The following is a 24,541-nucleotide window of genomic DNA, read 5'->3' on the forward strand; positions in this document are numbered from 1 at the left end:
TTCCAACGGCACAGAGCTGGTGAAAAGCTGGCAGGTCCTGGACCCCAGTCTGAGGGGGCTGGTGCACCCCAGAAACATGGGGGGCCCAAAGCACTGGTGCCCAGCAGCCACTTCCCCACAGGGCCCCCACACTGCTGCTGGGTGGGGCTCCACCTGCTCCAGGAGCATCCCAAACCCACTGGAGGTGCCAGCTGCTCTAGGATTAGCCTCTTGTGGCCTTTCAGGGAGGCAGAGCAGCTTGGCCAGCCCTTCCTGCAGTGGCCATTCTCCAGATGCTCTGGCTGGTGCCTCCAGCAGCACCATCACACTAACGAATCCTGTTCTCAGGGGGGTTTCTATTCCTGTCCCAGACATGCAGCAGACACAGGATGCCTATGAGATGAGTATGAGCAGACAGTAGGTTATGAGCAGACAAGCTTTATACCTACAAGTCCGAGGCTTGAGATGGGGAAGGCAGCTTTGCATTAAAGCAGCCACAGGAAAAAAAAAAACCACCAACAACCCCCTTTTAGCAAGAGATTAAATTCTATTCTTTAGCTGTAACTATGACACACAGCCCAGCAGAGGAAACAGAACAGCAACACATTATTTTGGATACTGCTGTGTAAACAGATGCGTGGCCAGTTATCTAATTGTGGGAACATGGATGTGAGTAGGTTTGGAGGGAGCAGCAGAGCACTTGCAGGGTTATTTCACTGCAAACTCACAGCAGTTTGCATCATCTCCATCAGGAAATTTCCATACACTGCAATGTCAGCAGCTTTGCTGCAACACACCTGGGAGAATCTGTGGGGTGCCACCTCCCTTGGGTACCACAGGATTGTCCTCTCCTATTCTGGCCACTTACAGACACAACCAAGGAGGCAGTTACAGGAGGTATTTCCTCAGCTAATTGCTAATTACATTAATTGACAAGACATCTGACTCAGCTGCTCTAGAGCCTGGTGGAAGCTGGGCCTCCTTCTCCCTGCAGCAGGAATGCCTTATCCGTGGGGAGAGGGTGTAACAGCAGTGAGTCACCTCACAGCAGGACACCACCACAGCTGGTGCCAGCACAGGTCCTGACTGCAGGAGGATGTGTCTGCCCTGGCAGCTCCCAGCAGGCAGGCAGTGCTGGCAGGGCATCAGCACCAACACAGTGTTCTGCAAAGGTAACACAGCCAGCATTCCTGTGACAGCATCCATGGACACAGCAGTGCAGTCAGAACTGCTGAGCTCATGGAAAGAGCAGCCCAAGATTAGGGTGGCAAAATCCAGAACAAAACTGTGCTTGCCCTCTGCACTGCCACACCAGTGTCACAGCCACATGGACAGCAGCAGAGCTGGGAACAGCAGAGCTGGGAAGGCCCTTTTCCTCCCACTGCACCTGACTCCCCTCAGGGCTGAGCAGCCACTGCCCATGCCCAGAGCCAGATGGACACACAGCCCTGCCCCACTGCAGGGCCATGGGGACTCAGGTCTGAGCTCTGTTAACATCCCACTCATGAAGGACAGAAGATCCAGGTAATTTTTGGTTTCTCTACATCTGGAACCCAACCAAGCACGTTCCAATTTACAATACAAATATCAGTCCTGTGTTAGGTTAAGTACCAGCTGTCCTGAAGGCCAGAATGACATCTCAAATCCAGCACACCCTCTCAGGCTGCTGTTTGGCAGGACACGTGCCTGGCACAATAGTGTCTCCGCCAGGACTGCTCAGTTGGAGTGTTTCAGAAGTGCTCCCTGCTCAGAATTCAGGGACAGAGTTCAATGCCATGGCAGTGCTGAAGGAAACATCTTGATACAACTCTGCTGGGAGTTTTGGCTAAGCTGGTAAATTTTCCACAGGAGCACCAGTGCATGCCAGTCCTGCAGGCACAGATATGCACACAGCATTTTAGGGAGTGGTCAAGAATGGACTGGGAGGCTGAGTGCCCCTTCTAAACTAAAAGCACTCTGGAATTTGTCTTACAGACTTCAGTCTGAGATTTCTCTTTGCTCACTTCTGCTGTGATTTTGTAGCATGAACATGATTTAGAGGAAATTTTAACAGGGTTTTAATTCACATGATTCCTGGAAGCCTGGCCTTAGCAGGCTGCCTTTTCTTCCGTCACTTCCATCCCAGGATGCCTGTGCCCCACACCTCCTCGATACACGTAACACTGAACACAGAGGAAGGCACAACAGCACTTCCTAAAGCTAGAGAGGGGCTCCCGAGAGCAAATGATCCTGCACTTCCTTATCCAGGCTGTTATCAGAGCAATAATGCTCTCAGGAATCTAACCAGAGAACTGCTTTATGGTTTAATTCAGCAGCCTCTGCCAGCCTAAACCTGTGCCTTAGGCTTTGGTTCTTGCACCAAATGCCAGGAGTTGCAAAACTCTCAAGTTATTTGACATTTAGATTTCCCCATACACTGTATATTGTCTGTAAGGGTCAGAATAATCCTTAGTTACTGTTAGGTGTGAGAGCAATAAAGTGCAAAGAGCAATGCCAAGGAACAATAATTGCTTCTGCAGTGTGAAAGTCCTCAGTCTGGCTGTGGCATGCTTCAGTCAGACTTTGTCCTGCCACGTTCCACTGGCATCCCCCTGGATGAGGGATGCTGACCCGCTGGCTCCCTGAAGGTACCGGGGAACAAGACAAACTGAGCAAACAAGAAGGCACAACCTGAAACTCTGCACAGAGAGCACACCTCAAAAATTCCCAAGCCACTACTAAGTGTATGTTTCCCTCCATTAAGAGGACCCATCCCTGTTCCCCTTCCAGCCAGTGTGTACTGTGGGGATCTCTGCAGCCCAAGGTGAGCAACAAGCACCTGCTGCCCCTCAAGACCAGAAACAACCACAACACCAGCACACACCATAAAGCAGCTGCACTCTGAGGAGCAGGTGCAGAGCTGGAATTACACCACATGAAGAGTCACTTCCCCTATGAGCATATGGGCCCAGATTTTTATGCCTTGGTGCCTAATAGGATACCAGGTAGCAGTTCAGAGGTGTTAAGCACTATGTTTTATCAATACTAGAAAAATCAGACCTCCCAGTCAGAAACTCCTTACTAAGGAAATTCACCTGCTTGTCTTATCAGTGAGAGTTCACCATAAAGCCAGCTAAGAAGTTTATTCATAGATCTCATCTGCAAGAGGAAAAAGGAGTTCTACCTTCAGTTTTTAGTTACTAGAACATGCAAAAACTGTGCAGAGACCAGAGTCCCCAGATGCACAAGTTCCACTGCAGAACATGCAGAGTTCCCCCTTCAGCAGCTTCCTGCTGGACTATTTCCTTACTACAGTTCTGACTGTGGCGACTTGAAAACCCCAACTCTGACCTCCTTCACTTAGAGATGGAGGAAAACAACAACCAAGAGTTCAGAACTGCAGTCAGTGCTTCCCAGCAAGAGAACTCCACTGGCAGCCTTTCAAGCCTGTGCACCAGACCTTGACATGTTACACAAGGCCAGCTCCAAATCTAGGCAGCCATAAGTACTATGGTCCAAGAGCAGGGCCAGGTCTGGCAGGAATCAGCTGTGGTACAGATGGATGGCTCACAGAACCTCAGCACAAGAAGCCAATTGAAGAGCAGCCACCTCCCCTTCAAATAAAGAAATCTGCTGGTAACCTGAAGCCAAGAGCACAGAGAGAACTTGTAGAACAGCTGAGCTCAGGTGTGCCCACGGTGCAGCACAGCACACACGTGTATTTCCAAACCAGCACACACCAGCCTCCTCCTGAATACATTCCCTCTCCAGGAAAACCTCAAAGCATTTGGAAATAAACCCGGGCACGGGGTAAGCATAGGTTATGGCTTCTGGAGGTTACTCAGAATCCCAGAAAGATCTGGCTGGAAGGAACCATAAAGACCATCCAGTCCCACCCTCCTGCCACAGGCAGGGACATCTCCCACTAGCCCAGGCTGCTCTGCCTGTGTGGCCAGGTGTGCAGGCTTTCCAGTTTGCCAGCCATTCCCAAGTTTCTGCCAATCCTGCCAAGAGGATTAAGCATCAGTCAGCCCAAAGAGTTAAACGATCAGCTCAGCTTTCAGCACCAGGAGCACAGAGGTGTCTGACAGCACTGCCAGCTGTGCTTCCCTCTGAGCTCCAAAGTTTCTCACAGTGTTGCACAACACACAGTGCAGCAAGGCTGCTTAAAATATGCAAATATTACTGACATACAAGTGATTCACAGCCTGAAGTTTGCCACTGGCTGGACAAGGAGCTTTAAGACTGAAAAGCAACCAAGCGCCACCCTTGCCCACTCTGCACTTGTACCACATCAGTACACAGAGTACAGTGAGTAGAAAGAGCACAGGTACTGTGGCTCACTGAACTATCTTCATTCTGCTGAGGGCTTAGAGAAGCACAGACAATGCCAAGAGCAAATGCATTTCTCTCCAAAGCAGCAGGAAAGACTATCTTGTCTTTTACCACTCACTGACCAGTTACCAAGAGGTAAAGACCAGCGGAAAACTCCTGCTCTGTGTGACAGCTTGCTCAGATGGGAACCTGAGGCTTCCACACATTCAGTAACTTCACTTTTCTACTTATTTGCCAGCTCTACAGCCTGTCCTTCTGTCTGCTTTAAGCACAAATCTATATTTGTTAACCTCCATCTCTGGGTGATGCTTGCAGGAGCCATCACCTGTATATGAGTACACAAGGCCATGGCTGCAACAGGATCAGGCAGCTCTGGTTTCACAGCCTTTATCAGAGATCACACACAACAATTTGATGCCTGCTGCAAGCCAGGACCTGGAGACAAGCAATCTCTTGACTTGCAATCTGAACAAGCACTCGGTGTCACAACCCTGAACCAGCTCCTGCTGCAAGAATGCTGGAAACTTCAGTGCTGGGAAGATGTCCAGAGAGACTTGTAGCAATTTTCACCACTTTATCTTTCAGGCAAGAACACCATTTCCCTATATCTTGTATATTTTTGCAGTTATTCTGTAAACACTGTCAGTGTCCACTCACTCTTCCCTTTTAAGTCTGGACACTGTTTACCACCCTGTAGGTGACCCTCTCTACAAAGACATATTTTGAAAGTTGTTTGAATACAGGTCTGAAGTTCAGAGAACTCAGCAGAACACCACATTTATTTGCAGAATATTAGGTTTTATGATTCTGTTCCCATCCTCAAGCACTCAGCCTGTCTTGGTCAGCACCTTAGGTTTTCCTTCTTTTCATTTTTCAGAGGCCAACTGAGCTCACCTGAGGGGTTTGAGGAAGGTGCAGGTCCTGAGGGAAGGGGTTTGGCACAGGGGAACGGACATCACCCAATGCATTTGCAAGGCTAAAACACTTGCACTGCAGCCCGGGGAGTCTGTGCAGCCCTGCGAGGAAAAACAGGTAACAGCTAATCCTCTAGGGCTCAAATCTGGGGGATAGGGAACTCCACACAGCCTTATTCTGAGAGAATCAACCATTTCACAGTGACTTGTTCATGTAATAAAGGAATTTGATGAGGTTAACTGGTTAGACAAGTCCATGAGTAAGGACAGAAGGACTAGTTTCCTTCCAGGAAGCAACCTACTCATAGCCTTTCATGGAAATCTCCAAATACTTGGGAATTAGGTGTTTTGCTGTATTAAGGGAAATGTCCTCATCCTTCCCCATGAATGTAGTTCTCTACACACACTGAAATTGGAAAACATGCTACAATATAGCTAAACCTACAAACCATGCACTGTTTGTAGGTGAGGTTTTAATTCCCTTCCTGAACAGCCTCTGTCTGCCCACTGCAGCCATAAACAGTGCCAATCCCAGACCTTCATGCAGTTATTTTCTCCTCTACAGTAACCTCAGTGCTGGAGTCAGAGTCAAATAGCCTTGGAGTGGCCTTGCAGCCACCAGGACAGATGTGACCAGTGTCAGGAGAGAATGAAAACATCTCCTACCCTCTGTTTTTTTTTAAGCAATGCTGGTTAAAAAGCAGATTTTAGCATCTTTAGCCAGACAGAAGCTACTTTAAAAACAGCAGCACTATAAATTAATATGATTCAAATACAACTGGCTTTTCAGTCCTTTTTCCCCTAAACAGGACACGTATCAAATATTTAAAGGGAACAGACAAGGTGAAAAAAACCTTTGTCTTCATGCTAAGAGCTGTTGTACCCTTTCATCCTGAAGACCCAGCAACCCAGAAGAAAAATTAGGAGAAAAAAAAAAAAAAAAGAGTCTGTCAGCAGAACTGCTGGAAAATAGACAAAAATTTATCTCACATTGAAAAAGTCAACTTGTTTGAGCTTCCACATTACACGAAGTTTTGTCCTTTTTGCCTGAATACAAGGTTGCTCAAAGCAAGCAAAGCTCAAGGGAGCTGATACATGTGCCAAGGAAGTGTCAACCCTGAGAGATGAGAAGCCAGAGCCCCAGACAAACTGTGCAGGTGCCATGCACAGGTCCCTGCTGAGCAGTGGGACCAGCACGTAACACTAGGAGAGCACCCCAATCTCAGCCAGAGACACCCCACAAACAGGGGGAATCTGCTTGCCCATCCCTCAATATCAAACATTACAAACAGAACAGTTACAGGTAACAAGCTTCTGTGATGGGTATGACAAAGCCCTCTATCAAAAACAAGAAATAACTGGAAAGCATCAGCTCCCTGCTTGCCAGGCCAGGCACTGACACCATCCTGCCTCCCATTAATCAGGAGGAAGTTCGTTAATATTTGAGTAGGCTATTACAGCTCAAGGCAGAGGATTGAGTACACTGTGCCATGCTCTCAACTAGACTCCTTACGAAACAATTAAAACAAGATAAAGCTGAAGACAAATGCACAGCAAAGCCTGTGCAGTGTTTTGGTGACAAATCATTGTATTTCAGGAAACAGGAAGTTGCCATCTTTTTGGCAGAGTAGAATTAAGCCATGAAATAAGCCCAGTTCTCTGCTAAATCCCTGCCTCTGCTGAGCTCACACAGACCTTGTTGGCTCTCCTGGTCTCATCACCCAGCTCACCCCACTGGGTGTTTCCCACAGAGGAGACAGCTGTCTCAGGAGTGCTGGGAAGGCAGGAGGCCCCAAAAAAACTCTTCCAAGTCACGCCCTGGTGACTGATGTCAGAGCTGACACAGCTTGGTGTACCTGTCCCCCAGCCCAGCAGCACCAAGCGTGGGGCTGTGTCCAGGATGTGACCCGGTGGGTGCCTGGGTTTTTAGCACCACAAGCATTTGAAAACAGGGCCCGAGTGCAGCAGCACAGCAACTGCTGGACATTTGGGGCTTCCTGGCATTAATTTAAGCAAGCTCAACAACTCAAGAGGGGATAGAGATAGTTTTGAGAAGGAGGGTATATGAGATCTTTTCTGCCACCACGACTCTGGTAAGAGCCTTAAAATCACAGCTCTATTTCAGGCTCATTTCAAAGCTCTATATCTTCCCCGAAGCCTATTGAGCTGTTCTGCTTTCTGCTCCAGCTATTGATTACTGGGGTGGATGGGGTGAGGGGAAACATGAACAACTGCCTCCCAGCCAATTTTCAGTGATGCCACATCTTGTGACATCACGACTGTCTCCATGGTGACACAGTAACACAGCTGAATTGAAACAGGAGGAGGCCAATTAGAACAAGAAAGCTCTTTTGTGGCTGGAGCCATAGTAATTAGCAGGAATAAGAGAAACCGTTATAAAAAAGACATGGTTGTAACAATAAAAAGTCTGCTTTTAGCTTGCTAGGTGAGCCCCAAAGCATATCTACATGTAAAATCGGTTCTAGACCAGGAAATCCATGGCATCACTAGCTGCATTCCCAGGTCCACAGAACGCTGCGCACAGCCTGGATCTGAGAGATCACTTTTCATCTCCCCTGGTGTCGAGTTCTCCTCTCCACAGGAGCCTGAAGAAGGCTGCTCAGCCCTTGAGCTCGAGCAGAGCACCGAAGCTGAGGTGCCTTTCAGGCTGCCACAATTAGCACACACACGTGTGCGGGGGCACACACAAAAGCATCCAACCCCAGGCCGGCAGTGCACAGTGACTCACAGCAGCTAAGGCTCCACCCTCAGGGATGAAGCACACTCAGGGCTTAGAATGGATGACATGAACAAGATCTGGACCCTCTAAATACCTACTCTGATTTGTTTTCAACCTCCAACTGAGAGACACACAGGAGCAATCTCATCCAGAGCCAGCAGCACCATGACAGTGCCAAGGCTGACTCCAGCTGATCCCCACTTGCCATCCTACAGCACAGGTTGGTCAGGAAGCACTTGCTGCAGTCCCAGAGACGAGGCAGCTGCTCCATGGCTCCTGAGTGGCCAGAAGCAACACACAGCTCAGGAATTCCCCAGGGAGAGCAGCTGCTTGGAGTGCTCCACAGTCAGGCTCTCAGCTTGAGGCACCTGCACTGTGGCCATGCATTCAGCCCTTTAAACACCAGCGACATGCCATATATTCACCATATTTTTATTTTCTCAATTGAGCCTAAAGCTGCAGCAGGCAGGAACAAGCTGAGCACAAGGAAGCTTGAAGGTGTGAGGTACAGCACAAAGTCAGGGCAGCTGGAGCAGGGAGAGCAGTAGCCAACAAAGCCACTGGAGCACGGCAACTCTGCACACACTGGAAGTTAAACCTCCACGGGTAATGCTGCCTCCCACAGCTCTTGGGAGCAGCCCTGTTGTGCTCCTCTCCTGCAATTCCATGGGAAATAAAGGCATTCAATGCTGCCAGGGCAGGCAGAGCACACAGGTCCCTGGTACTGGCACACTCATAGCATGTGGAGGCAGAGCAGCGATCTCTTTGGCAGCTGCTTTGTGATAAGAGGCACAGCTGCCCAAAACCGAGTCACTTTAGGAGAAAAAAAAAAAAGGTGCCGAAAAGCATCGCACCGTAAGAATTAGGATAAATTAGATTTAATAAGTGCCCTCAACAACCTCTGCAGAAGCATTTTTGGTCATAATCAATTCAAGTGAGAGTCTTTGTACACAACCCTTGTACCAGCCCCTGCATCCATCAGGTGAGGTTATTTCACGTGCAGCAGCAGAGCTTGAGGTAAGGCACTAACAGTGGCTTGGACTCTTGCTGGGATTCACCATTAAAAATGAGCCATCCTGTGGCAAATGCTTGAGAAATGGGACAACGGGACTTCCTTGAGCTACTGTTGCCTCTGAATACAGCTGGTTCAAAGAGGAGACACCTTTTGGCACATGGCTTCTGCAGAACTGCACCCGAATGGCTCCAATTTCCAAATGGTGGAGACCCTTCAAAAGGTTTGTGTTCATGTTTTAGTGCATTCTGGTCCCTGTGCTCCTGCTTTACCAGCTCCTTCACCCAGATCTGTAATCACATGCACCTGCTGCCTGCACACACCATCACCCACACCACAGCATGTTTGCTAACAGAGCAAGAACTAGCACAGAACAGAAAACATGATTTTCTGTGTGAACCAGGCATTGCAGCTGTATACAGAAGGGAAAGAAACAGGCAGAGGCAGAAAAAATGGCTTTGGAAATAGCCAGCTTCTAAAGTTATTTTTAGAGGTGCCTCCCCCAACACCCATTCGGAGCCGTTCAAAAAAAAATACAAATCAAAGGTAGCACAGATAGCACTGCCAGGAGAAGGCAAACAGGGCTTCAAAGTGACTGGTGCCACCAACAGCGATGGCTGGCCTGGTTCTGCTCCATTCAGGCAGCCTCCTGAGCCGGGGCTTGGCTTTGCTGTACCACAGCCAGCTCAGGGCACCCACCCCAGGTGTGCTGGGCACTGCAGATGGTGTACAGAATCAACGAGACTGGAAAAGACCTCCGAGTCCAGCCTCTGACCGAACATCATCCTGTCGAGTAAAGCACGGCTGAGCCCCCCGGCTGCTCCGGGTGCTCCATTCCCTTCCCAGGACAGCGGGGGTGAGAGCCTGGAGCGGTGTCCCTGCAGGCTGAGCAGCACAGGCCGCGCTCGGAGCGGCGCTCGGAGCTCTCGGCCCCGCCGGCCCCTCAGGAGCGGCTCGGCCGCGCTCAGCCCTCAGCCCTCAGCCCGCCCTACGGCCCTGCTGCAAAGCGCGGCGGCCGCAAAGCGCGCCCGGGGCGGCAGCCAGCGCCCGGGGCGGCGGGGCACCTCCCTCCCCGGGCCCGGGGCGGCGGGGCACCTCCATCCCCACCCCGGTCTGCAGCGCCCGGGGCCGCGGGGCACCTCCCTGCCCCGGGCCCGGGCCGCCTCATCCCCCGGTCTGCAGCTCCCGGGGCCGCGGGGCACCTCCTTCCCCGGGCCTGGGGCCGCGGGGCACCTCCCTCCCCCCGGTCTGCAGCGCCCGCTCCCGCTGCGACCCCCGGAGCAGCTCCAGCACTCCCCGTGCTGTCTGTGCGCCCGTGGAAAACCCGCTCTAGGCCCGTCTCGCAGGCACTGGGCATCTCCCAGCTCCAGCCTGCCGCTCCCGGGGCCCAGCCGGCTCCTGCTGCCATTGAATCACTTGGGCTGGAAAACACCTCTGAGACCACCGAATCCGATCTGTGATGTATCCTCACCTTGTCACCGGCCCAGAGCACTGAGTGCCACATCCAGTCCTTCCCTGGACACCTCCAGGGCAGCCCTTCCAATGCCTGACCACCCCTTCTGTAAAGAAAATCCTCCTAATGTCCAACCTAAACAGCTTAAGGACAGTGTCCTCTCATCCTGTTGCTGGTTGCCTGGGAGCAGAAGCTGGTCCTCAGTTCCTGCCCTGCTGCCCTGAGGATGCCACTCAAGACATTCCCCCTTTTATCTCTTAAGCCTCCACATTTCATCAGTCCTGATGCACTCCAAAGAGGAACTAAAGCATCACAAGAGATGAACACCCAAAACGCAGGGATCCCTTCTGGCTGGGGCACACACAGGGCCCGGGTGGGTCTGAGGGAACACGTCAGAGCTGTGTGTTCAGCAAACCCTCACATGGCTGTCACAGCGAGCAACACGGACAGCAGCAGCCACAGCTCCATCAGGCCTTTTGTCTGCCCTGCCCAAAGCCCCGATCCCCCCAGTCAGCCTGGTTCAGTGTTTGACTCGTGTGAGAACAGCTCCTGAGAGGGAGCAGGGCTTGGAGGGCTGCTCTGGCAGCGTCCCCTCAGCACCTGGGTGCTCTGCAGCACTCATCTCCAGCAGAGCCCTCAAAGGAGCAGCGATAAAAGTTAATGTGTGGCACTGCACTGCTGGTAGGGCAGCAGCGAGGAGATTGCAGGGTGACAGCAACGCCGACGCTGAACCTGTGCCAAGAACAAAGACCAACAGCAGCAGCACTGTGGCCAAGGCAACAGGCTGCTGGTGAGCAGGGCTCTGCTTCCCAGCATCCCGGATTCCCCGCTCAAGGCCTGCCACTTGGCACGCTGCAAACCTAAGCATCACTGAAACCCAATACTTCGGAAATAAAGTAGCTGCTTTGTCCAGAACCAGCAGCTCAGGAGGTGCAAGCACTGCCCAACACCCTTGTACTTCCAAGAGATCAGACTAAACACTGTTTCAGGCACAGAGAAGTTTTCCAGCTCCATTCCACCCGTATCCATCTCCCCAAAGCCACCTCTTCCCCAGGAAAGTTCCAGCCCAGGCTGTACAAGGCCAGGCATTACAGTAATTCTGCACTGCCAGGGAGCTTGCAGCGGTGCTGAGAGGCCAGAATTCCCAGTCTAGGCCTGCTGCTGGAGTGGCAGCTCGGGAAGCTGCTCAACAGAGCGCACCAAAGCCTGGAAGTGTTCCTGCACAGAAATGTAACTCAGGACCCCATATTTGGGGCATGCTAAGGGATTGAAAAGCCTCAGGGTTCAAACAAGGGAAAGGAGGGCTCCCAACAAAGTAGCCACTCCAGTGACCTGAGAGCCCTGCCATGGCCCATGTCCTGTCCTGCACACGCTTTTCTCACAGAGCAGCACTGCCCAGGCTGGCAGCCAAGCACGGACACAGCTCCTAATGAGGGCCTTCAGGAGGGTCCAGGCACTCCCTCAGGGACAACCCCACAGCAGCTTTTGAGACGCCTTGTCTGGCTTCAGATGCAGGTAGCTGGCTTATGTGTAAAGCCTAAGAGGGATGCAGCATCCATGCTTTAACTTCCCAATTTTAACTTCTATTTCAGTGCAGCTTTAGATATGCCCACTCTGGGTAAGAAGTTTAGGTTTGGAGATCCCTCCTGCACACAGCAGATGCCTGGCGGGGCAGGTAGATCTCAACCACTCCCACAATAGAAACAAAACAAGACAAATAATACTTAGAAGTTTGACTAATCTTATGAAAACAACTTGTAATAAAAATTCCCTTTTATGAACTCTTAAATAGCTTACAGCTGTCATCAAATGTCAACTTGCACTATGACAGCGCATCAGCAGAAAGGCATAAGCAACTTCTGATCTCCACTTTAATTCCAGCTCTGACAGACCAGCAACACAGGTAAGAATTTACCTTTGAAACATTCACCACTCAAGTTTCTTGGTCAAACTTCAAACTGGAGATACAAAACAGCAACTCAAGCTTTGATCTCTTGGAGCTAGGTTCAGAAAAGATTCCACCACAGTGAAAAGATTTTCACTGCAGTGAAACCTGGATGTCTTAACGAAGATAACCCAGTTCCGCACGCACTGTCTGCTCAGGTGATGCTGCAGCACCTACATGGGCATCAAGCACCCTGCATGTGTCCCAGCAGGCGCATGGACCCCTCTGCCTTTACTGGCAATTCACACTGCAAGACTAAGCTCAGCACCAAGAAGGGAGGAGGAGAGATCAGAACTTGGCTGTCTTCCTAGATTTACAGAAATTTGGGAGAGGCCTGGCAGTGCATAACCCACAGTCCTGTCCTCTAAAGAAATGGAGCAGTCTCCAGTCCTGAGGGACCATTAACTCCCCCAGCAATGCTTGTCACCTTCTGTGACAGCAGACTACCAGCCACACTGAGCTATGTAAACACTGGGACTGCCCTACCTAATGCTGCCCCCATTTAATTAAAAACTAGACTCATGTGGGCAGATGGATCTGAGCACTTACCTCGCTGTTTTCAGTGAAAATCACAAATACTTTTGCAATGGTGCCTTTTGCATTCACCAGCCAGACCCTGGCAGAGCAGAAGTTGTTTCCTCTTGCTTCTCCAGGGGACAGAAGGCTGTTACTTAATGCACCGATCTGCACCAAAGGGCCAGCAATTAATTAATGCTGCAAGACAAATTGAAGTGGACAGAATTCCTAAATATTTTCTCCTCTCCTAAACTGACCCATCTGCAAATAGTTTAACTTTCGCCCATTAAAAGGCAGCTTATGCTAAACCCTGGTGTCACGCTGCACCCCACTTCTTCTCACCAGGTGGGAGACCAGGAGAGAAGGAAAATAAATTCATTTTTCCATGAGCTCTTCTGGAGGGGCCCGAATTCACCATTCCCAACTCCAGCCCTCACAGAACTTTATCCAATGCCTGAACTCTAATCGCCTTTCACAGCAAACAGCAATCATATTTAGCACTGTTCCCCTCCCTTTTAAATCTGCTCTGATAGAAAACACACTGACAACTTTTCACTGCAGAAATTACAGGGGATTTTTCTTGAACAAGGCCACCCGCCTGCACAGCCTTAATCCTTCCAACTCACATATGTCCCTGTAACTTGCACTGCTCTGAATCCAATTATGCCTCCTCAATCCATTAAAAAATATTTGAGGCTGTTGTGCAGGTTGCACAGAGCAAGAGTATCAGCTGAAGAGGCACAACCAGGCCCTGCTGTATTGTGGCTCTGCAGGCTCCCCTCTGCAGGTGTGGGTAAAGTGGGTTTTTCTCACAACCCACAGTGTGTTTCACGCAGTCCAGTGACTGGCTCATTCCAGACCATCCCAGTCTGGGCTCAAACACGAAAATCCATACAGGAGACAAGAATTGACAGACAGCTGTTTGTAAATGCCAGACCATCATTAGTTCCCCATTAAAAGCTTTCAAAGTTCTCTTGCTCTGGCAGCATGCGCAGCCAGGAACACGCTCACAGAGCAGCAGGTCTCCCATGCATCAGGCTGGAGCAGCAGAATAACCTTGAGCTCAGTAGTCAGAAGTGTCCACAAATCCAAACTTGCACACACAGATCAAGCACCCAACCACTGACACACAGAGCTGGGAGCAAAACAAGCTGACAGTGTGTGCTGGGACACCGGCTACATCTCCACACTGTGGGGCTCCCAGCACACTGTGCTTTGCCAGACCCCACTGGATTGTACAGACAACCCACACTTCACAGACACAAAGTTCTTCCCTTATCACCTTTGCAGCCCAGGGTCTCCTTGTCCTTTCCAGGCTGGCACAGTGCACAGCAGTTACACTCCAGCACTTCCAGGGCCACACTACAGATCCTGGGGCCCTCAGCTGCACCCCAAAGTTACACTGCCACAACAGAAGTGGGTCGAAGCAGCAAGCTAGATGCAAAATTAGCATGTGGCAGTTTGGCGTTTGCGCTTTAAAGATGAGTTTTTAGGTTTTCCACGCCTGCCAACAACAGACAAATTGTGCAGATAACCTTTCTCCAAGTATCTGGGTGCAGACACACAGCAATACTTATCTGAAAGGCAAACAGACTGAATTTGATCAATAGTTACAATTTTCTCCACGCCTTCAATAACATGTAACTTCATAGCACCAAATGCCTGTTGGAAGAGCAATTACCAGCAAAGTAATTTGGACCCTCTGGAATCAAGTCTGCCAACTTACACGACTTGGCAATCTGGCTTGTTATCATCCCACATGATTGGAATTTATTTTAGGATTCAATGCCACATGCTGTGGGGTTTTTTTCTTTCTCCCTTTTCTTCTTTTCCTCCCCCAAGTGACAAGCTACAGCCTAGGATTCAGAGGTCCTAATTCCATTCTCATCTCAAAGACATTTCCTGCACACCCTGAGGTCAAGGTCTTTGAAGAATAAGTAATATTAGTCCTACCAACAGCATCCTGCAAACAATCCTCCTTTCTGAGCCTCTCAATCAAGACTGGAGTAGAAATTAAGAGCTATATCTACTGACTGCTCACAACCAACCGGGTTACATCCTCACGATCCTGCAAGGCACACTAAAGCTGGGGTGCACCTGCGGTTAAATCTCGAGGGGTTCAGCCTCAACTGCTGCACACAGCAGGCGGCTTGAGGCTGGTGCAAGCACCTTCAGCCAGGACCTGTTCTCCCAGGCTAAAAAAAGAGACTTTTCAGAGCCAGCTCTGGCCGGGAGGTGCCAGTTCGCTGCGCTGCGAAATGTCAGCCTTCAGCTCCGTGCCTCGCCCAGACAATTCCCTTTTCTTCTCCAGGGGAGGAAGAATCCGAACGCCTCTCCAAAGAAAGGGGCCGTGTCCTCCGGCGGGGCACGCATTTCGTGAAGCGCCGCTTCCCCCCCTGCGGCACCCGGAGACTCCGTTAGGGCCCGAAGCACCGGGCCGGGCACCGGCCTGAGCCCGCGCGGTCCCCGGGGCCGGACACAGCGGGGCTGGCACCGGGCAGCGCCCACCCCCGCCCGGGCCCGGCTCCCCGCGGCGAGGCGGCATGCGGGGGAGGAGGATGGAGCGGCTCCCACAGCCCAGCCCAGCCCAGCCCGGAGCCGAGAGGGGCGGCCCGGCGCTCCCACGGAGGCCCGGGACGCGCGTGGGAAGCGGAAGGGGCGGCGGGCCCGGCAAGCGGCGAGCAGCGGCAGCAGCGGGGGAAGGAAGGAGGGAGGGGGCGGCACCCCGCTCGCAGCCATGCAGGGCCCGGCTCGGCCCCCCGCTCGCGCGGTCACTCACATTGCCTGAGGAGCTCCAGACACAAAGCCATGGGAGACACAAAGAGGGGCGGAGGGGACCGGAGAGACGGGGGGGGGGCGCGGGGCGAGGGCGCTCGGCCCGGCCTGGGTCCCGCGGAGGGGAAGAAGAGGAGAACGAGCCGCCGGCGAGGCCGCTCGCGGTCCGGGGCCGCTCCGGCTGCTCGTGCGGCCGCCGCTGGAGAAGGGAGGAGACGCGCGGAGCCGCCGCCGCACTCACCGCGCCCGCCCGCCGCTCCGGCCGCGCGCCCGGGCGGGGCCGCGCATTAAACAGCCGCCCCGCCCCGGGACCGCCCCGGGACCGCCCCGCGCCGGCACCGGCACCGCCCCGAGCCCGCCCCGCCGCGCTCCCACGGCCGCGCGGGTCCCTCCGCCCCGCCGGACACGCGGCGGGACCCTCGGCGCTACCGAGAGGGGACACGGGCGGCGGCGGCCGCTGCCTCAGCGCCGCTGCCGCGGGGGAGCCGAGCGCTGCTGAACAAAGCGGGCGCCCCTCCCTCCCCACGCGGGAGCTTTGTCTCCTTGTCGCGGCAGCGCGACATCTTCCCCAGCGCGGCCGCGGTGCCACCCGCGCGCAAACGCGAATTTGGCTGAAAGAGCCCTCCCGTTTCTCCCGCTCGCTCCGGCCGCTCCAGCCCCCGAGCGGGCGCGGTGGGACCCCCGTGGGCGGCGGGTGCAGGGGCGCAGCGCTGCCTCCCCGAACCTCCCGCAGCATTGCCGAGAGGAACCCTCCAGTGCAGAGGGAAGTACATGGATAAGGAACAAGTGGGACGAGGAGGTTTCTCTTGTGGGTGTTTCCCCCTGGTCCCAGATTTGCTGGTGGAGTTCTGCCCCGCTGGGCATGGGGAGAGGGAGCGGAGGCTCAGCGGGGTGCAGGCGGTGTGTTGGGGCTGTGTTTTGTGCCTCTCCTAGGGCTGCCAAAGCAGGGCTGATGGAGGATAGAGATGTGGAGGGCAGCAGAGCTGGCACAGCGTGCGGGCTGCGGGAAGAACCTGCTGGGCAGAGCCACCCCAGGGTCTGCGCCCTGGGCACAGCCACGCCGGGTGCTGCAGGAACATCCAGCTCTATCCCTCAATCCTCCACGGACAGACGGAGCTGATGAGCACAAGGCTCCCGTGGACCGGGGCTGAGGTCGGAGTCGCTCTGTGTGGCGCCTGACCGAGACGGGCACTGCCCGCCAGCCCAGCGTGGCACGGGCACTGGTGGTGTGGGCCCTGGGCAGGGCCGTGGCCGTGCGAGCCCCGGTGCTGCCGCGGGGCCCCTGCCAGCAGAACGTGTGCTGGGATTCACTCCCTGGTGCTGGGATTTATTGATGGCTCGCCGGGCTCCCAGCACTCGGAGAAGGGCTGGTCTGCAGCAAGGAGCGATCAAAGCGCCGTGGGAAACGCGCTGAGCTCAAGCGCTGCCGGCTCCGCAGGCAGCACCGAGCCGCCGCCGCCCTCGGCATTCAGCAAAAGAATCGCTGCGGATTTGCTGCTTCCGCTCTTGGAAGCAGCAGCACAATGGGGCTGAAGGAGAAATTGGTCACAGAGTCAGCCCTGAGCCTCGGGACCCTCAGCCTAGGGCCTCCCCACTCCGCTGCCTACCAAGGAAAAAAGGAAACTTGTTTTCAGTTCAGGGTCTCCCAGGTAGCTCTGAACTGCCAGTCTCTTCCTGAACCCTCAGAAATACCCAGGTTACGGGCTCAGTAGATGGAAAAGATAATGGGAAAGCACGAAGGAGAAGAAAAGCAACCCAAACCAAGACATACACAGAGAAACCCTCATTTGCCTGCACTGTCTGACATCCTGAAAATGCTCCAGGCTGTTTTTAGAGTCTCACTCAACCCCACCCAGCCCAGCTCTCCTGGCACATGTGTGTCTGTCTCAGCTAAGGCTGTCCTTGTTTGCTGCGGGGACTTTCCCAGTGATGGCACAATCCCTGTGGCCATGGGGAGCCGCAGAGGGACTGAGCATCACCAACAGAGGGGACACAAAGGGGCACCTGTGAGGTCTGGTGTCAGGGCAGCTCTGTGCTCACCTGGGTCACAAGGACGGCCAGCACGCGGGGATGCCACCAGGCCCTTGCCACCTCAGGAGTCTGTGTACCTGGCACACTGCCCTCCAGCCAGCTCTCTTCACGGGCAGAGCACAGCACTGTGCACGGACTCCCAGTGCCGCCCTCCCAGAGGCTTTGAGTGAGCTGAGGCACCTCTTGGTGCTTTGGCTTCTCCTCTCCCACAAGGACAGCACCAACTCCCTTTCCTGCTATCAAAGCTGATAGAAGCAAGCAACAAGAAGGACTTGTCTTTCTGACCATGTCAGCAGAGGGAAATGCTGGCAGCTGCCTTTGTTTCTCCTTCTTTGTAGATGGTCCCTGCTGGGAGAAGGCGGGCTGGGCCAGGACCTTGGAGCTGTGCTCACCTCCCGTGTCTGTGCCAGCACAGCGTCCACAGTGTGGCTGCAGCTCCCCCCTTCCCGGGGACCTGGGCATTTCTGTGGGCTCAAACCCATTGCAGCTGGTTCTATGTGCCAGCCACGTGCCTGCAGCAGGCAGCGAGCTCACAGCCCAGGTGCTGCCCATGGGAGTGCTGAAACCTGGCAGCAAAGAGCTCCAGGCACATAAAGACAGGGATGGTTTGGGTTTGGGGGTGGAGCAGAGAGCGGGGCTGTGGCCATGGCACGGCTTCCAGGGGAAAAGGGAGCGCTGGCTGGGCACAGGGCGGTGGTGGAGTTTCCATAATAACAAAGGAAAGATCAGAGGTGAAAAATGAATTGGCAAATATGGACAGAAACAGCTGTCATGAATTTTTTTTTGTCCCATAGACGCGTGAATACATCACGGAACGTGTGTACGTGCCCTTTTTTCCTCTGCAAACACTGATGGAGCATCAAACAGAAATCTTTCCCTGGCACACACACACACATACACACACGCTCTCCCTCTAATCCCTTTCCTGCTTGTATGTCAGAGAAAGCTATTTCTGGAACGTGAAATCTAGGTCAAAAAGAAGGAGAAAATCTGAAGGGAATGATAGCAGTCCCTCCCAAAGGCCGTGTGGGGCCAGCTCAGGCCGATGGGATTAGCGAGGGGCTGCAGTGGTGCTTCACCCCCGGCTGAGCGATGGCTCTGGCCTGGTGTGAGGTCCCTGTGCCTTCCCATCGCTGCTGTTTCCGCCCACAGGAGACAAGGCCATGACAGCCAAGAGGAGTGCAACAGAAATTGCCTGCCTACACAGAGACCGGGATCACGGCACACAGGGAGGAGAAGGAGGAGGAAGATACACGACTTTCCCAGAAGCCGTGGAAACTCGTCCCACAGTGAGCCAGTCCTTGGTGGTGCAGGCACTTTGTCCTTCCTCCTAAGCACAGCCCTGCAGTCCCTGCAAGAGCATCAGTGGCAGGGGACTTTGTGCCTTCCCCCAGCACAGCCATGGGCCCAGAAGCCAGCTCTCTAATGTAGTCATAAACAGGGAAACAAAAGCAATACAAAGAAGACAGGAAGCAGGTGGGACACAGAGGACAGTTGTTCTCTCCTGATCTTTGGGAGTATCTCTCCCAGGTAGTGCTCTCCTGCCCAGCCTGGGCTTGGAAAAGTTCTGGTATATGGAGGGCACAAGGTGTGTGCAGCCCTGGCCTCCCTGCAAGAGATCTGGGCACAGGATAAGAAGCTGGACACCTGAGCTTTTCGGGAACAGGCTGCTGAATCCCGGGGCAGGATGCTCTCAGCAAGGGTGGTGTTACCAAATGGCACAAGGAGGAATGGGAAGAGCTCAAGTAGAACTGGCTTGGTGTGAGCTTTCCCTGCTGTATTTGCTTGCTCACCTCTGCTTTCCTGTTTCCCCTGGACAGTAAATACTCTACTCTGCATTGCAAGCAGTCTGTTAAACAAGTAATTCCCAGAGCTGCCTCTAATAAGCAGGAGCCGGGGCTGGGGAGTCCTTTGTGGTGCTGGGAGCAGCGCGGCTGTCACTGCACGCCTGGCAATTAGAGGAATAGGTTCCACTGGGGCTTTTGAGTCTCCGGCTGTGCAAGGCGCAAAGCTTTGTTTAAGGCTGATCAAGGGCAGCTCATCATCTGTCTCCCTGGCTGTCAAATGGGAGCTAATTGCCTTGTAACGTGCCAGTGACACAGGCATTAGTAGGAGGAGCCGGTGTGGCAGGGCTGTGACAGCTGTCAGGGCGCTCCCCCTGCTCCCCACACACCCCACAGGGAGCTCCTTGCTCTCCTGCCCTCTGACAGTGCCCGAGTCCCTCTGCTTCAGCATACAACCCCCACATGGCCTTCAAGGAACAAGAAGCCTGTGTTGACCCCAGAACTGCTGCTGCTGGTGCCTCTCTAGGATGTGTCCCTACACAGACAAGAGTGTCGTAGTCCCCATTCCTCTGGGCTGGTGCACAGATTCTGGATGAAGAAAAATGTCCTTGGGATGTGTTTGGGTCAGGGCTCTTAATGGTGCCATCCCAGAGCCCTGTGTGGTGCAGAGGCTGTGAGTGACCATTACACCTGCAGGTGACAGTGCACCCACTTCTCCCATGTGTCCAGCTGATGCCACCAAGCTGCCACCTGCTTCTCAGGAGGCCCCTCTCCTACATCACCAGCCACTTGGAGCCTCAGGGATGCACAGAAAAGGCCCTGGGGGTGCTGGTTGACAGCAGCTGAACATGAGCCCAGGTGGGCAAGAGGCCAGTGACACCTGGCCTGTACCAGCCATGGTGTGGCAGCAGGACCAGGGCAGTGACTGTGCCATGTGCTGGGCACTGGTGAGGCACCTCAAGTGCTGTGTCCATTCGGGCTCCTTGTGACAAGAAAGGCATTGAGGGGCTGGAGCACGTCCAGGGAAAGAAACGGAGCTGGGGAAGAGGCTGGAGCATCAGGAGGAAGCTGAGGGGTTCAGCCTGCAATAAAGGAGGCTCAGGGGGGACCTCATTCTCTACAACTCCCTGAGAGGAGGGTGCAGCCAGGTGGGGATCAGGCTCTTCTCTCAGGTAATAAGTGGCAGGATGAGAGGAAATGGCCTCAAGATGCACCAGGAAGGGTTAAGAGTGGATATTAGGGAAAACTCTTAATAGAAAAGGTTCTCAGGCACTATCACAGGTTGCCTAGGGCAGTGGTGGAGTCACCATCTATGGGAAGTGTTCAAAAAACTTGTGGATATGGCACTTGGGGCCATGGGTTAGTGGTGGGCTTGGCAGTGCTGGGTTAATGGTAGGACTCAATGATCCTAGAGGGCTTTTCCAATCAAAATAATTCCATGATTTGCAAGGGAACTGAGCCCAGATGGCTGATTAGAGGTGTGAGTGCTGTCCAGATGTGTCTCCTGCCTCCCACATCCTGTGCATGCACAACCACAGATGCTCCTCTCTGTTCCTCAATCCTCCAGCAAAACTCTTTCCATCCCCAAGGCCCAGCAGCCAATGTGAAGGGCTGGGGTGTGCTCTGGAAACCAGCAGAACTGTGCTGGGTTATGTCAGAGAGAGGTGGCACCCAGGCATTTTGGAAGCCCCCTCTGTGCTGTACCTGCTGCTGCTGCCCGCTGCCAGCCTGGACCTGTGGCAGCACTGAGCTCAGCAGCACTGAGCCAGCAAGGAGAGGGCTGTGGAACAGGGGGAGCCAGGTGGGAGGAGTGTGGGGCAGAACAGACAGAGAGGGAGCAGGAAGGAGGGACAGGGCTGAGCAAACAGCCCATCCCTCCCAGGGATGTCCTCCAGTTCCTGCCTCATCCTGTGGACCTTGACTGGGGCCAGAGCTCTGCAGCTCAGACCACTGAAGGGAGATGTTCCATGCCCATATCCCTGGGGAGGAAGGCCTGCAGCCAGGCAGGAAGGCTGCAGTGTCTCCTCCCCATTCCCCACTCTACCCAGAGCTGGGATGTACTGTCTCCCACTGACAACCCCATCCCATCCCATCCCGTCCCGTCCCGTCCCGTCCCATCCCATCCCATCCCGTCCCGTCCCGTCCCGTCCCGTCCCATCCCATCCCATCCCATCCCATCCCATCCCATCCCATCCCATCCCATCCCATCCCATCCCATCCCATCCCGTCCCATCCCATCCCCAGTGCTGTAGCAGCTTTTCCCACAACAGATGAGCTGAGGCTGCTCTGAACCCGCCTTGGTGCCAGAGCCGGTGCTGAGAGGCACCGTCCTGCTGGGCCTGACCCTGGCCCCATGGTGATGGGACGTGCTGCCTCCACAGACAGTCCTGGGGAGGTTCTGCATTCCTCCTGCCTGCTCTGGCATCTGCCTTGCACCATGAACAGGCACCACCATGTTCAGGAACACCAAGGTATCACCTTTGCTAACCAGTTCCCAAAATTATCCCCAGAACAGAACCTGTCAGCTTCTCACATCTTGTGCTACACCTGAGCTCCACATGGAGCACCAGGGCTGGCCAGGAAGGGAACAGGCTGCCTTGGAGAAAATGATTCAAAGTGATGCGGATCAAGTGACTTGGAGTATCACAGAAATGCTGCCATGGCTCAGCACAGGGATGCTGGGCTCTGGGGCTTGGGAAGGCTTGTTGGTGCCTTGGAATTCAGTGCACGATCTGTTTGTACCCCACAGCCAGGGATGTTGGTTCTCTCTATGTGTCATCACAGAGTCACAGAATGGTTTGGGTTGAAAGGACTTTAAAGCTCATCCACCTCTGTCTGGGGAGGAACACCTTCCACTAGACCAGGTTGATCCAAGCCCTATCCAACCTAGCCTTGGACACTTCCAAGGATGGGGCAGCCACAGCTGCTCTGGACAGCCTGTGCAAGCACCTCACTAACCTCTAAGATCTTCCTAGGACCTTCTCTTTTCAGGTTGAACATTCCCACCTCTCTCAGCCTATCTCCAGAGCAAAGGGGCTCCACCCCTTGGAGCATCATCTCCATGGCATTCTTTGGAGTTGTTCCAGCAGCTCCACATCTTTCTTGTGTTGAGGGCCCCAGAGCTGGAATCAGCTCTGCAGGAGGGGTCTCATGAGAGCAGAGTAGAGCAGGGGGGATCTTCTCCCTTGACCTGTTGGTCACACCTCCTTTGACCCAGCACCCAGAGCCCATCTGCCATTCCAGCACCCACATCCAGCTGCTGCCCATCCTCTCGGGCACACAGCAAGCTCCCACACGCCCCCAAAATCATGGACAGCCACGGCTGGGGATGCAGGGACCCCAGCCCAGTGCCTCACATGCTCGACCACCCCCAGGCAGTGACAGCCGTGTCCCCTGTCCCCGCACGCCGCTGCACTCACTGTTGGTGGGCAGGGTCCTGCTGCCGCTGAGGCTGCCCGTGGGCGGCGGGGAGATGGAGCGGACGGAGCCCGTGTCGTCCTCCTGGGAGCAGCCCGCCTGGATGGCGCGGAGGTAGCTGTGGCTCCGGGATCGGAAGTAGCTGGGCAGAGGCAGGTCCAGCACCTCCGCAGCCGCCGACTCGGCCTCGCTGTAGGTGGAGTCGCAGACGGGCTCGTACTGCTCCCCCAGCTCCGGCTCGGGTGCCTGCAGGGGACAGGGCAGCCCAGTCAGCCCCTGCCTGCGGCCGCCCTTCCTTTCCCTTCCCTTCCCTTCCCTTTCGTCCTGCTCCTCGCCCTCCGGCCCCTCCTGGAGGTCCCGCTGACGGCAGGGGGCACGGGAGGTGCAGTGGTCAGTGGTCAGTGGTCAGTGGTCAGTGGTCAGTGGTGCTGGGCACAGGCTGCCCGGGGCTCTCTGCTGAGAGAGGGAGGCAATAGTCCCAGCTTGTGGAGTAGTGGACACTTACCAGTGCAGTGCCTGTGAAACACCCCCAGTCCTGCTGCAGAGAGCACGTGTGGCCAAAATCCCGATGCAGCCTCTGCCAGGGCCCTGCCCAGCACAGCTGGGACACCCCAGCCTCAATGTGAGAGTGCCTGCTCCTCGGGGGCCAACACGTCCTCACACATGCCTAGGGTGGGTCTTGGAATCCACCACTGCCCCATCCCTGGTGAGTGCCAGGGAGGGCTTGGCTGTGGCCAGGGGTGAGCAGGGCAGGGGCAGCTCTCCCACTGCCCCACCTTCCTCCTTCCTGTCTACAGCCCTGCCTTGCTCTGCTGTGGCAGCTGCTGGGCAAACTTGGTCTTGGGAGAGGGTCAGCCAGGTCAAACCAGACCCAGCCTAGAGCAGACTGTTCTGAAATACAGGTGAGAGATGCTGAGACTGGCCCTGTTGCTCACATCCATCTCTCCTAGCCCTTTCTTTCTCCTGGCACACAAGGACACTTTTCCTGCCCAGCATTGGCATCTGAGCTCCAGGAGGTTTGGCTCAAGAAGTTAATCTGCTTTCCTCCTAAAACTGACAGTCCCTGTGGGCCCAGGACTCAAGCTCTCCAGCTGCCTTGCAGTGCCTGGGTAAGGAGTACTGTCTCCTTCTCTTCCTCTTTTCCTTCTCCTCCTGCCACTGGCCTGGGCATGGGCTGACCCCAGAGCCCGTGTCACACCCTGACATGGGTGTCCAGGCTGGCCCCAGAAAGCTCTGTGAGGAAGGATGAGAGAAACACCAGCGGGACAATACCTGCTCTCCATGGGTAAATATCTGAGGGATAAGTGAGGGGGGTCCAAAGATCTGGAAGAAAGAGTTGGAGAAGGTTAAAGGCCAAGAACAGGGAGCCCCTCACACAGACAGTTACTGCACAGGGACTGAGCACAAGGGGAGCGGGGGGCTGTCCCCTGGGGCCACTGCTGCTGACACTTCAGTACAAACTGCAGAGCTTGTAAGATGCCAAGCGAGGCCACAGAGGCCCCTCAGACAGTGGCACAGACACGGCAAAGCTCCACAGGACACCTCAACCACGGGAGAAGCTGCTGAGCATTCAGCCTCCTGTGTGCACCATATCCGCGTACACCCGCAGGGGACACTGGGGACACCGAGCTGGGACACCCCTCTGCACACTGGGGCAGCTG

General features: G+C 54.4%; 1 protein-coding gene across 7 annotated transcripts in view; it reads right to left on the bottom strand.

Moving 5' to 3' along the window:
- DLGAP4 (DLG associated protein 4) overlaps window positions 1-24,541 on the bottom strand; it is a 149,045-nt gene that overhangs the window by 23,973 nt on the left and 100,531 nt on the right. For 3 of the 7 annotated variants that reach the window (XM_072917176.1, XM_030288822.4, XM_030288824.4), the window contains 2 exons: window positions 24,153-24,203; window positions 22,883-23,126 (listed from right to left, as the gene is read on the bottom strand). In XM_072917176.1, coding sequence (XP_072773277.1) covers window positions 22,883-23,126; window positions 24,153-24,203 — 295 coding nt within the window. Of the gene's footprint in view, window positions 1-15,652; window positions 16,019-22,882; window positions 23,127-24,152; window positions 24,204-24,541 lie in introns of those variants that run through there. The other 4 variants (XM_030288825.4, XM_030288823.4, XM_072917177.1 and 1 more) reach the window with 3 other exon arrangements.

The sequence above is a fragment of the Taeniopygia guttata genome, chromosome 20 (assembly GCF_048771995.1).
Source record: "Taeniopygia guttata chromosome 20, bTaeGut7.mat, whole genome shotgun sequence".
Classification (NCBI taxonomy): domain Eukaryota; kingdom Metazoa; phylum Chordata; class Aves; order Passeriformes; family Estrildidae; genus Taeniopygia; species Taeniopygia guttata.